The 14,348-nt window shown below is 46.8% G+C and overlaps 1 protein-coding gene across 1 annotated transcript; it reads right to left on the bottom strand.

Moving 5' to 3' along the window:
* Window positions 1–4,530: 4,530 nt before the first annotated feature.
* CCR9 (C-C motif chemokine receptor 9) lies at window positions 4,531–13,232 on the bottom strand (the record flags this gene model as incomplete). The annotated part of the gene is made up of 2 exons (XM_082639110.1): window positions 4,531–5,728; window positions 13,212–13,232. The coding sequence occupies 2 exons, from the start codon at window positions 13,230–13,232 to the stop codon at window positions 4,640–4,642; spliced, it is 1,110 nt and encodes a 369-aa protein (XP_082495236.1). The 3' UTR covers window positions 4,531–4,639.
* Between the last annotated feature and the right edge of the window lie 1,116 nt (window positions 13,233–14,348).

Here is a 14,348-nt window from a genome sequence, read left to right on the forward strand (position 1 = left end):
GCTGGAGCTGGTTGCTTCCTTGCACAGGACTATTTGTAGCAGCCGCTATGGACATGCAGAGGAAATCATAACCACACGCCTCTCCCAGGGGTTGGGGGCGGTGGTCTGAGCCACTCAGTGGACCGTGGGAAGGCAGTGGTGTCCAGTACCACTCTAGCCAGCCCTCCTTGACCACCAACTCCTCTCAAGCTGCTGCAGGTAACAGGACAGCACTACTGCCCAACAGACGTAATGTCCCGTTGCTCAACGTTGCTAATTTTGGGGGGGAAATTTTCCGGCAGCTGATTTCTGATACGTGAAGTACAAATTTGAGAAATGACCAATTTAAACAAATTTATTCATTCAGCACAGTGTATCTGCTATATCCAAGGCCCTGTGTATGGGGTATGTTTGGCACATAGACCAGATGAGGAACACACACACGAAGTTGCTGTCCAAGGGCTCACTCACCCAAAGAGGCTGCTTGTCCTGGAAACTATCTACAAACCAGTTTATAAGCCATACAGTGACACCAGCCTCATGATTCTCAGCCGAGATGGGGGGGGGGTCTCACCTGAGACTTGGCTTTCCCATATTGCTAGAATGTAAGCATCTTGACAGAAAGGACTATCATATTCCCATTATAACCTCAGTGAATAGAAAGGGACTGGCTCACGGTGTGCTCACAGATGTTTGCTGAATGAACAAAGGAGGATTCTGTAGGCTTGAAAGACAGGCCAAAGACCAAATCTCTAGTCATACAAGCTGACTACTTCAGAATGGCAGTCCCCACTTGAATGTGCATGTTGTGATGTGTTGATTTAAGATTAGTTTTTAAAAATTGTTTTTCAGTAGAAAAGGCAATTTCTTTTTTATAATAAACACACATCACATTTCATTCAGTTTCTCGATTTTTCTGATTTATAGAGTTCCAGTAAAATGTAATTATATTATAATCCTCTTTTATCATTATTTCAGAAAAGTACGCACACAGCGTATTTTATGGAAATGTTGAGTGGATCACAGCTTCCTTGTGGCTTTCCCCTTGTTGATTCTTCCAACGTTTTTATCTTAGGATAAATCTGCTACTAAAACCTAGTTTAATTTGAATATAAAATGGTCCTATTTATGCAGTCATTTAAAAACTAATACAATTAGCCAACAAAGGATACTTAAAATCTTTAAAATATAATGTAGCTGCAGCATGTCTTTAATCCTGCATTGAAGCTGCATTAGGACTGGGACAGTCCAATAGTGACAGTCGGGTCCTAAAAGAAGTCTTTGGAACTAGGCGTGGTCATTGTGCGTTAGGGTGCAATGCAGGGTTCGTAGTTCTTGTGGTGTTCCCACATCTGCTTTCTTAAAAATCAGAGGGGAAAGGGCTTCCCTGGTGGCGCAGTGGTTGAGAGTCCACCTGCTGATGCAGGGGTCACGGGTTCGTGCCCCGGTCCGGGAAGATCCCACATGCCGCTTAGCAGCTGGGCCCGTGAGCCATGGCCACTGAGCCTGCACTTCCGGAGCCTGTGCTCCGCAATGGGAGAGGCCACAACAGTGAGAGGCCCGCATACCGCAAAAAAAAAAAAAAAAAAAAAAAAAAGGGGAAAAAAGTTGAGTCCCTAGCATTTTTTTTTTCTCAACTAATATACACTGACCAAAGCCTTATCTACCTCTGAACTCCTACTAAGTCTCCATCATGGTGTCCCTTAAGTAACTCTAGGCTGGAGTAGATTGAACAAGCGTAATCATGGCTCACCCCTCCCTCCTTCCATCCCTCCCCCAATCCTCAGCTCCACTGGGACCCCCAGGACATATAGTACTAGAACCACAGTATCAAAATGGCATGGGATCCAAAATATATAAACAGCTCATGCAGCTCAATATTAAAAAAACAAACAACCCAATCAAAAAATGGGCAGAAGACCTAAACAGACATTTCTCCAAAGAAGACATACAGATGGCCAAGAAGCACATGAAAAGCTGCTCAACATCACTAATTATTAGAGAAAGACAAATCAAAACTACAATGAGGTATCACCTCACACCGGTTAGAAGGGGCGTCATCAGAAAATCTACAAACAATAAGTGCTGGAGAGAGTGTGGAGAAAAGGGAACCCTCTTGCACTGTTGGTGGGAATGTAAATTGATACAGCCACTATGGAGAACAGTATGGAGGTTCCTTAAAAAACTAAAAATAGAATTACCATATGACTCAGCAATCCCACTACTGGGCATATACCCAGAGAGAACCGTAATTCAAAAAGACACATGCACCCCAATGTTCATTGCGGCACTATTTACAATATCCAGGTCATGGAAGCAACCTAAATGCCCATTGACAGACAAATGGATAAAGAAGATGTGGTACGTATATACAATGGAATATTACTCAGCCATAAAAAGGAACAAAATTGGGTCATTTGTAGAGACATGGATGGACCTAGAGACTGTCATACAGAGTGAAGTAAGCCAGAAAGAGAAAAACAAATATCGTATATTAATGCATATATGTGGAATCTAGAAAAATGGTACAGATGAACCAGTTTGTAGGGCAGAAATAGAAACACAGGTGTAGAGAACAAATGTATGGACACCAAGGGGGGAAAGCACAGGGGGAGGTGGTGTGATGAATTGGGAGATTAGGATTGACATGTATACACTAATATGTATAAAATAGATAACTAATGAGAACCTGCTGTATAAAACAAAACAAAAACAAACCAAAAAACGGCATGGGATGGAAGAGCCAAACTCAGTTGAGTTCTTCCACTTAACTGCACCGTGTTATTTAGGTTTGGCCCATGCCTATTGCTTATTCTTCTAGGTTCCTCAAAGGTTATCTGGGTCTCCTCCTGGAAAAGGTGGCCATATAGACAGCTCCGTCCATAGACTGCCTTGGGGAAGTCATCCTTCCCTTTGACTGTAGGCAGTTCTTGTTGTGCTGGGACCTGTGTTGATGTGCTGGTCCCAGCCAATGCTTATTTGCCACCAACTGCCCACACTCGGGGTGGGTTGGCGCAGCCTTTGTATTACCCTTTGCTCCTCGTGGTTGCTGCCCACTTTCTGCTCACTTTATTTCTCACTAACATGTAGTTTAGAAGTGGGTGGGGAGAAAATAGGCACCATGGCAGAGTCTAGAGCTTTTGTGTCCCCTTTGGAAGGGATGGCTTTGGAACTGAAACCACAGCAATTCACAGCCTGCTGGGAAAATGAGATGCTTCCTCGGGAGCAAAGCTGGTATGGTTTATGGTGCTGCTGTAATCGTCCTTCTTGGAAATTCCATTGGACTAACCTGGAAAAACCTGGAAGATAAGTCTGAACAGAGGAGAAATTAAAAATTGGTCAGCGAAGATGATTTTATGGTATTTTGGAAATGTTATTTCCCTCTCCTAGCCTCTTATTCTTCACACTCTAATACGGCTATTTGATCTCTAATTGTACACATTTAAAATATAGAGACAGGGTGAAGAAAGTGAAAAGTAACAGATGTTTTTAAACAGTCATTTAAAAAACACTTTTCTAATAAATGAAAATTTTATATGTGATAAGTTTGCCGAATAGTTAAAAGAAAGACCCAAGAGCAAAGGTGAATTCTGTTAACTTTTTTTCAGCCTAATCTCTAAGTTGAAAGCTTTTTTTTTTTAACATGTTAGCATTATACAGTATGAAGAAGAGAAGCATGGAAACAGATATCCTTGCAGTGGCCTCAGAAACAAAAGGGCAAATAGGACCAACCCATTTTATAGGGAGCAGACAGAGTGGACCATCACACAAGCCACTCAACACAGCGGGCCCATAATGGAGCTGGTTTCCCACCAACTGAGGTTCTTAGTCTCTGTGCACAGGCTGAGAGGACCACTTCCATGACACCACCGGACAAGCTGAATCCTTGCCCGGATCAGCATGGCAGCCAGGTGTGAAATCACAGAACCTCTGGCAGAAATGGGTTGGAAACCAACAGAATCCGGATGACATGCTGGTGTGGTCAGTTACCCAGGGTCAGTTACCCACGGCCTCACTGACCAGTGCTGCAGATAGCTTCAGAACAGGAACAAGGACCCTCACTGGCCCAAAACAGATCAAGGAGACCAGAAGGGCATTAGATCTGAGGTTGTTTGGAAAGATTCTGGAGCAGGAATCTCTAAGACCTGGCATGGGTGTCAGCCCCCCAAACCAGGGTAGAAATTCTCCAAAGATGGGAGTTTTCATGAAGCCTCATGCATTTGTGGACTATGGCAGTGGCCAGTGCTTCTGTGTCTTCTTTTGGAAGGGGTGGCATCAGAACTGAAGGCACAGCAATTCACTGTGCACTGAGAAATCAAAGCCTCCTTCAGAGGTCAGCTGCATTAACGCTCAGGCAAGTGGCAAAGCCAGGGAGGCTTGCAATGCTGCTCATTAGTCCTCCTTTGAAAACCGCAGGTATGGCAGCCAGGAGCCAGTCAGCAGCCCCCTGGGATGGCCAGTCAATTTTGAAGACTCTGGCTTGGCAAATCCTGACGAAAAGTATAACGTTATTCAAATTCACCCCTTTCTGAGTTTTTTATTTCCTTTTTTTCACTTCCTTTTCCTTCTCTGCTTTCCCTCTGGCCCTACCAGTAAGGGAAGCCGTAGCTGTATTTCTTGTTACTTCCAAAAGGACCATCCACCTCAGGGAGAAGATCCCTCAGAGGGAGAGAGCTCCCGAGGTTGTCTCCAGCAACATCGATGACAGCTTCAGGCTTCCTTCTCTCCTTGTAAATGAAACCCACTGAGCCTGGCTGATGCAACCCAAGTTCTTTAGGGTCTTCACAAGATCCCGGCGGAACCTCTCACCCACAAAAACGTAGAGAACAGGGTTGAGGCAACTGTGGAGAAAGGCGATGGTTTGAGTGACCTGGAAGCTGATGTCAATGTTGATGGAGACAGCACAGCTGGAGATGAACGTGCTGTAGGCATCGATGGTCTGCACCAGCAGAACGCAGTTATGGGGGAACTGAGATAGGACGAAGACAGTGAGCACAGTGACGGTCACCTTCAGGGCCTTGTGCTTGGATGACTTCTTGGCTTGTATCAGGGTGTGAATGATGATGGTATAGCAGCAAGCCATGACCACCAAAGGGAGGAAGAATCCCAGGATGACTTTCAGAGTCAAGACAGCTGACTTCAGTTTGGTACTCTCGTCACTGGGGTAAACCATGGTGCAGATAGCAATCCCATACTCCTTCTTGACTTGGCTGTACAGGAGTTCTGGGACGCAGAGCGCGGCTGCCATCACCCAGACAGTAAAGCAGACCATTTTGCTGTACAGAAGCCTCTTCTGCCTCCACATCTGCGCTCTCATGGCCTGAGCAATGGCGATGTACCTGTCCACGCTGATGCATGTGATCAGCAGTGCACAGCTGTAGAAGTTCATCTTGTACGTGCTGTTGACCACTCTGCACATGAAGGTCTGGAATTTCCACTGGTCGGCGGCGGCAATGGCCCAGAAGGGAAGGGTGACAAGAAAGAGAAGGTCAGCGATTGCCAAATTCAAAAGGAACATGTCGGTCATGGTCTTCACCCTCGTGCAGTACCAGTAGACAAGGATGACCAGACTGTTGCCCAAGGCCCCCACGATGAACACGAGCCAGTAGAAGGGTGGAAGGAAGTAGCTTGCGAACTGCCTGACGTGGTTTTTCTTACAGAATAAGTCAGTGATGTTGAAGTTCCCGTAATCTTCCATGGAAGACGTGGTGTCATAGCTATAGTCATCTGACATATTAGGGATCAGGCTCTGCAAGGAGACACAGGATGGCACTGGGTCAAGGGCATGCTTTTGGAGGTTCTATCTGATGATGGCAGAGGCATGGAGCCCTTGAACCTTCCACTCCCAAAGTCTGTGATAAGACAAAAGAAATGTATGTGTAGGAAATAAGAATTCTGAGGGCATCTGCTTGGATTGTAAATGATTTATTTATTCAACAAATGTTTATTGAGCACCTACGACATGGTAGGTACTGGGTACATGCTGAAGAGTCAGACATGGTTCCTGCTCTCATGGAACTTACCTACTCTGGGAGGAGACACTCAAGCAAAGGAACAGTCACAGGCTGCATGACAGATGCTCTGACGGCTTGGGAAAGAGGGTCTGGGACCACTGGTGGGCGGACCTTTATCAAACTAAGTGAATGGTTCTGATTGTCCCTTCTCTACCCTCCCAGAAAGGTCCTCAGAGGCTTTTAAACTTTTCTGGGTCCAGGTTCCCCTGAGTCTTCTGAAAGCTGTGGATCCTCTGTTGGAGAAGCACCAAAGAGTCACACATGCACCCACTTACACATGTGCACATGCATGAACACACACACACATATTCATACACTCTCACATACACTCACATACACAAGAACCAGGACAGACTGCGTGATTTCAGGGTCCCTTGTTCAAAATTTGTTAAGAATTTCAAGATAGCAGAGCATTAAATCAAGCAAGTGACACTTCTAAGCATGAAGTGTGTAGCAGTAGGGGTCACACACCCATGAAACCAGCCCTCACAAGCACACACACACATATTTACAAACACACGTGCACACAAACATGCCTACACTAATACACATACATACTCATGTACATACCCACACAGGTATATACACGCATTCAGACACATGCGCACACACCCTCACAATGTGCACACACGTGTGCTCACACACACACACCCCTCATTACAGCATCAATGAGTTCCTGGCTCAGAAGCCTTCCTAGAACCCCTGCTGGGGGAAGAGGAAATAAAGGCTGGAGATAGAGCCCTTGAGTCAAGCCTGGGATGGAGGGAATGGAGGAGAGGGTTGCCTGGTGGAGGGGAAACTCGGTCCCACACCTGACATGTTCCAAGGCCTCCACTTACAAATTCTCACATGTTCTCACTTCCCACCAGCAACCCCCTCCTAGGGCCCCCATTAGGGCCCCCAATCCTGCCAGGGACCACTAGCTCTCGTTCCCTTGCCCCAAGGCACATGCCTTGCCAAATCTCATCTCTCCCTTCATTTCTGCTCCGGAAATGCAGCAGTTTTTCAGTTCCTCTGGAAGCATTTAGACTAGAAGTAACCTCAGATCCCCACTAGATTTTCATTTTGTTTTAAATATTAAATATTTAATGCCAATAAATATTTAAGTAAAAATATTTAGTTTATGTATTAAACTATTCATGTTGAAATAATAAAACATCTTCTACCAGTCTTCTTTTAGCTGGGAGTTCCCCTTCTACACACATTATAATCTCCATCTATTTCTAATAGTTTCAACCAGCATTTCCCAAACCATGTTTTGGGTGGAACACTAGTAGTTAAATAGTTGAGAATCTCTGCTTACTATATCACCTTTGAAATTCACAATAATCATGAGCATATTAAAGGCTCTGAGAAGTCCTGAAGAGCTTGTTTTATTTTAACTGCATGATAGCATAGTAAAGGCTCTGAGAAGTCCTTCAGAATCTGTTGAATTTTGTTTAATAATGTTTCCTAATCTTACATGAGCATGGAACCTGTTGTGTGTGTGTGTGTGTTTGTGTGTGTGTGTGTGTGTGTTTACTGAGTGCTTATTAAGATACCAGGACACACTGAGTGGACTGATAAGGTGCAGTAGACGCCAGGAGGCTGTGGTCTCCTGAATTCTGAAGCTTGTGCTAAGAGCTAAGGTGATGGGTCCATTCCGTTTGGGCCCCGACTGGCAGGAAGTACCAGGAGGAGGCCCAAGGTAACCTGGACTACAATTAGGAAAACCTGAATCTGGTCCTGATCCACCTCTAGTGTGCGACCAAGAGAAAGTCCTATTGCAGAGAGACCCCTGGGGGCCAGATCCAGGAGCTGGCTCTTCAGGAGCCAGCAGCTGAGAACGGCCTGCTTCTGGGAAGAGCTGAGGAAAACTCTCCATTTTGAATGTGCTTCGTCCCCAGGCCTGGTTCACCCATTCTCAGTGTACATTTAAAGATTTCCCTCCGAGCTTTGGCCGTTGTCTACAAGCCCAGATCATTGGGAGGACAGATCTTACGGATGACTCATATTTCAGTGAAGATGCCAGGACACTTCTGCCAAAGCGGGACATGGGAGCCAGGCACTGTCAATGGCCCCAAAGGGCATCCCCTAAGAGGTGGGGTTTGAGTAGACTTTGAGAGGAAAAAAAGAACTTTTCAGGTGGAAGGAAGAACATGAAGAGCACAGAGACCCACAAAAGTATCACTGGAGATTTAAGAAGTTAGGAGGGTGACATTTTGGAGGAAAGTCAGTAAAACCATGCAGATGAGCAGGTGTCAACTGTGAATCCACACAGTGAGTAAGCGTCAAACTGCTTTGAAGAGGGTGGATTTTTTTACATTTTGGGGGGGTTAAATAGCTTTAATAGACTCTCACATGAGCCTGCACCCAAAGCTGTGAGTTAGGGAGGCAAACAGCATCCCCATTCACAAATGTGGCACAGAGGGTCTCACAGAGGGGACCCCTAGCAGTCCCAGTGTCCCGGGAGACCCAGCCTTCTCCATGGCCTGGTAAACGAGCCCTCAACCACCGCTCCCCAAGACTGTGTCCCAGAGTGGGGACACTGTGTCCTGCTTGAAGCACACAGAGCACGTTTTCTTGTTGGGTGAGGGTTGGAGGACCCAGTGCTTCAGCATAGCATTATATTTAGTTAGGGACTCCCCAGACATATTTTAAGAGTGACTGAATTCACACACAAAAAACCTGGGTTTGTGTGAATTTTATCAAGACTACAAGGTGAGCCTATATCATCCTTACAAGTTCAAAGCGTTGGCCATCTTTTTGAGGATGACAAAGGAAGAATTCACGTCCCAGGCTAGGGGGAGCCTGGACAAACTGTCCACCTGCATCGAGACTTGTGCTCATAGCTTTGTCCATGCCTGATAGGTAAATACCCAAGGATCCTTTGAAAATCTCCCAGCGAATGTAAACGTCGATTATTTACCAATTTATTTGATTCCCTACTGTCAGAGCGCCTAGTGCACATCTGACCCAGTGCGGAGTACAGGACATGCATGCATTTAATCCTTGACCTTCCAGGTAGGGGCGGGCCCCTCTTCCAGATGAGGGGCACCTGGCTTCCAGGAGGATTCTGAGGTTGGCAAGCCATTCCTTCTTCCCTCCCTGCTCTCTGAGTCCTAGAGACACTGCTGTTGCTGGAGAAGCTACCCACAAAGGCTGTTTTCAAAGTCTGGGTCAGAACATCTTGAGAGAGGAACAGTGTAAGGATCTGAAATCCACACGGTTTTGCATGCATCCCGGAGCACCTGCTGGAGCCTCCTGGCCTGAGCACTGTGTAGAATGACTTCCCACAAGCTGCCGTGAGTTTACCCCGGGATCTGCATCGAGGTGGCATCTAAGGTGCTCCCCGTGGAGCCCACCCTCTCCACCGAGAGGGGACTTCCAAGGGCCTGTCCGTATAGCTCTGTGCCCTACTCACCAAGACCTAGCCTAGATATTTATTTGCCATTTAAATATAAAAGAGAAGTGAAGAAAGGCTTTCGTATCTCCTGAAGAACAGGCGAGGTTGTTTTTTTTTCGCTCATGCACCATATAAGATTTGTGACTTAATCAGGATTCCCTTTTTAATTGGGAAACTCAGTCAAACTGGTAGCCCAATTATAGTAACCAAATAAGACCCTTCAACCAGTGCTGTCCAATAGGAGTATAAGGCAACTCTGGGTTAATTTTGCATTTTCTAGTAGCCAAGTGAGAGAAGTAAAAAAGAGACAGGTGGAATTCACCTTAATAATGTATTTTATTGGAACCTAGTATGTCTAAAATATTTTTTTGTTACATAAGCAATGTAAAAGTTACCAAAATACTTTACATCCTTTTGTTGCAGAGATTATATTTGAATGGAGTGCATTTTACACTCACGGGGCATCTTAGTTGGAGTGGCCCCATTTCATGTGCTCAGGGGCACCACGTGGCTCATGACTACCTCACCAGACAGCACAGCTTTAGGCTGAAAACCCACGTTCTAACTCCTTCTCTTGGTCTTTTCTCCCTATTCTGTCAATTTCCTCTGACCCTGTTTTAATGTATGTCCTTTCTTTTCTATTCTGTTGTACGCACCCAATAAGGTGCCTCAAGCCTGTTATGGAACACGAGGCAGGCAGTGGAGACAGAGTGAGACAGGGTGTCGTTATTGCTGGGAAGTATCCAGGCCCTGCTCTCTGAAGGGGCTGACCATTCTCTTCCACATCAAATTAGAATGTCTAGAAATCTTACCTAAGGTTTCTCTTGCATTTCTTAGCAAACTGTGTTGTTCTCAGACACTCTTAAAAACATGACGTCTTTACCAACTAGACCACTATTCGGAGCCTGTGGACCCCCATGAGCAGAGGTCTGAGCCAGATCTAGAATCTTCTTGCAGTGTGAGGAGTGGTGATTCGCTGGGGTGGACAGGGCCCAGACCTGGCCAGGATGGTGTTTGTGTGAAAATGCCACCATCTCATTCCCTGCCTGCCTAAGAAAACGGCATGCTCATCCTAGGCTTGAGAAACAGCTCTTTATTTCTCGTTCCTTGCCGATAAATAATGTGATTTGTTCACTCATTCGACAGATATTTACTGAGCACAGAGTACATGCCAGGCAAAGAAACCACTTCCAAAGGACACCATTCGCCTCGGTGATGGAAATAGAATTGGAGCAAAACGTTAGAAAGGTCAATAACTCCTGCGCCAGGCCTCGCTTGTCAAGCTCGAGGCTGGGATGGGGGTTGGGGGGGGGGAGGGGAGGTCCATCTGTGTGCAGGGCCCTGACGGCAGCTCCACAGCTCAGAGGTGCCCTAGACAGGGTGGCATCGTGGGACGGCTGTGTTACTCCCAGGGGGCTACTTAATTGGGGGGATTTATATCATTTATTTTGGATGATTTTTAGCATTTTGATCAAGAAAAGAAGCGCATTATAGCCATAGATCTAAGTAGATGAGACAATGTGTCACAGCGTGCCCAGTGGCCAGCCCGGAACTCAGCAATGGGCTGCCTTCTCCTCACGTAGGCTTTTGTTTCTGCTCTGGAAAATGTTTTTGGAAGCTCAGCGGGTTTTAGAATGATGTTCAGATGTTAGAGACCATCTTAGGAGGAGACAGACCCAAGGAACGGAAGGTTCTGCCCCAAACCCTCAGCCACTGGGGGAGGGTCAAGGCCAGAGCCATCCCCCAGCCCCTCAGTCCCAAGCTGGGGCACTTTTAATCCCTGCTGACCCAAAGCCCAGCTCTCCACGTGCTGATGTTGTCAAAGTGGCCACACCAAACGTGAGCCACGGCACCTGGGTCCCAGCACCTGAGCCCAAGCAGAGTGGCCGTCAGGTGCCCTACCTCCCCACTCCCCAGCCCGGAAAGATTCTGGGCACCAGAGGATGCCCTGTGGCTTCCTGTGCCCGGAGCAGCCGGGAGCTGCCTGATGCTGGGGGCAAACCTCAGTGCACGGCCGGGCAAGGGGCCTGCGCTGCCCGCTGGTGCCCCCAGCGAGGCTCTGCCCCACAGGCCCTGGCCCCCGAGCGCGGGCAGGTGTGTCCTCCTCCCCTCAGGAGAACCTTGGCCCAGAAGCAGCAGCCCAGGCAGTGAACATCGTGCTGCTCCTGGAGCAGGAAGAAGGTCTCCAGAGCTTTCCGAGGCCTCCCTCACCGACTCACGTTGTCTCTGGAAACCTTCCCCCAGCCCCAGGCCCCTCATTCCCACCTCTGGGGAGAGGCCAGGGTAGAGGGCAAAAGCTGTGCCCCCCATTGCTCCTTAGTGCCAACATGGGCATCTGGGGACAGGAGGCGGCAAATGGGAGGGCGGGACACAGGCAGGGAGGGCCGCGGTGGGAGCAGTGGGAGTTGGCAGGCACTGCCCCAGGGCGCTCTGTCCCCGCCCTCGAGGACGTGAGACTTCCACACAGTAAGGCTTGGACCTCGGCGTGTTGACATTTGCCCACGGGGTGGGGGGACCCAGTGAAGCCGTGACTCTGAGAGCACCCTCCAGGGCTCCTCCTCCTTTTAGCCACGACACCTGGAACCTTCCGTTCCTTCTCCCAGCTCGTTTCCTCATCTGTAAGCATGGCTCTGCCTTTACCGTGAGGCTGCCGGAAAGTGGCACCCTGGCTGGTTACTGGCACATGGCCAGTGCTCAGAAAGGTGGCCACAGGGACGTCATGGCTATTTCCCAGGGTCATAGCCACAGAGGTCCCATCTTGTCCCCATGTAGGTGGTGCTGAACACCTCTTGACCACAAAAGGTCATTACTGGGGTGCATTTTTCTTCCTCTCTGGAGCTGCCTTGCAGAGTCTGGATATCTTCCAAGATTCCAGAGGATAAAACCGAATGACTGACAGTGTCAGCCCCGTTTCCAGCATCAGGGATGAAGAGCAAATTCTAACGCAGGAGAAACTAAGGGTCTAATTCTGGTTAGAAAAATAGAGACTTAGCTCGTTACTTCACCAGGTCCAAAATAATTGTCTTCTTGTTGTTGTTACGGGATATGCAATGACGTATGCAATACTAAATATCATTAGCATATGATAAATAACTTTTTTGACATCATGGGTGGCAACCACCAATCTCCACAGGTGGTGGGAACCTACAGTGTACTGTGAGGGACAGTTTGTCAGCTCCACTAAGAAGGTTTGATTTCAATACCTACATGTAAAACCCAGATTCTTACTTTGAGAAAAGCAAAATTAAAACCTTTAGATATTTTTGTGAGCATTCATGAATATAACAAAAGCATAGGAATTTGATTTGATTCTATAATTAATTACATTTGACTATAAAATCACAAACAATTCTCTGATGACTTTACTCATTTTTGTTGGCCTCTTTTCCTCTTTCAGAGAAATATATATCATTATGTGTTTTTTAGTAAAGGCTACATAATGTTATGTAAGAAACAAAACTAACATGCCCACTGTGGGTCTTTTAAAAACAAACTAAATGGATTCTCTCTTGCCCTCTTTTGTCTGAGTTTCAGAACAGACACATGGGACAAAGACATCCTAAAGATCATACAACCCTCACCTATTAGTAAAATCTAAAATAGCATTTTCCTCTGTCCTCCCACATACCCCAAAGCTCTTCTAGCGCTTCGTGTTTGCAGAGCCCCCTGTGCTGGGCATCGACCCCCTGTCCTGGGCACTGCTTAGCAGAGCTCTTACCCTGGGAAACCACAGAGACATCCTTCCGCCACAATGGATTCCTTCCCACTCCCTGAAAAGAAGCCCCCAAATAGAGTGCATTTTGAGGAACCCGAGGGGGCGTAGCTGTACTCACTGTGACTTCTGTGGGGACCATGGTGGGTCAGATGCAAGCTTGCTTCTAGAAAGAGAGGGCAAAAATCAAAAAGAGGACTGGCTCTTAACTGAACAGTAACAAGTACCTAAAGATGGAGATTAAGCATTAACTCTGTTTGTTCTCATGGAAAAAAAAAATCCCAAGCAAGAGTTAGAGTCCATGTTATACTGATATCAAGTCAAATAGATTTCAAGTCAAGTCTAGATTTCAGTATCATCTTGGTTGTTAACCTAGAAATGAAAGAAACCTCTCCTTTGAGAGCCCTTTGTGGCTTTGACATCTTCCCAGCACGTCCTTTTAATCTTAGCCCTTTTTCTCTTGACTCAACTTCTCTATCAGGTGCCACCTACCCCCATTTTATCCACCAAGGGACTCCAGAAGATGGCAGGACAGCAGTGACTTAAGAATGTGCTGGGCTGACTCTGCAGGGGAGGGGCCTCTGGGCAACCGGGTGGCAAGAACACGGGAGTGAGGTGGCGTCTGTCAGTATCAGTCCCTCTCCAGGAGAGGCCCCGTGCCCCAGCACCTACCTGTGTGCTCTGTTTACAGATTCAGGGCCTATTTACTCTGTACCCCAACTCCAGCAGGAAAAGGAAGCCCTAGGTTTGTTTACCAAAGAAAAGGTATTTGTCTAATGCAAAGGGCCTCTGAGCTAACGGAGATGAATCTCAGCTGTTGTTTTCCTGTGTTTTGAATCTCTGCAAAACCCACCCCTCTGTGACCAAGGGAACGACAGCTTGGCTCCCTTCAAGGAAGGGGTCTGTGCCCATATTTCCAAGAAACATGTTCAGCCCACCCCAAGCTTCTGGAAGGAAACATTCTCCTTCATAAATCCAACCCTAACCTGTTGGGCTTTTTTTACACAACATTGTAACTGTCCCTGCTTTTCTAAAAGTGCAGTCGTTTTAAAAACATAACATGTGGGACAACCACTCTGGAAACTCGTTAAACATACACCCTGTGATCTAACCATCCCACTCCTAAGTATTTACCTAAGAAAAATGCAAGCTTATATCCACACAAAGACTGATATATGAATGTTCATGGCAGCTTTATTTGTAATAGCCAACTACTGGAAATAGCTCAAATGTCCTTCAAGCATAGCTAATGGATAAG

Source organism: Mesoplodon mirus (genome assembly GCF_964341445.2).
Source record: "Mesoplodon mirus genome assembly, chromosome: 12".
NCBI classification, from domain to species: Eukaryota; Metazoa; Chordata; class Mammalia; order Artiodactyla; family Ziphiidae; genus Mesoplodon; species Mesoplodon mirus.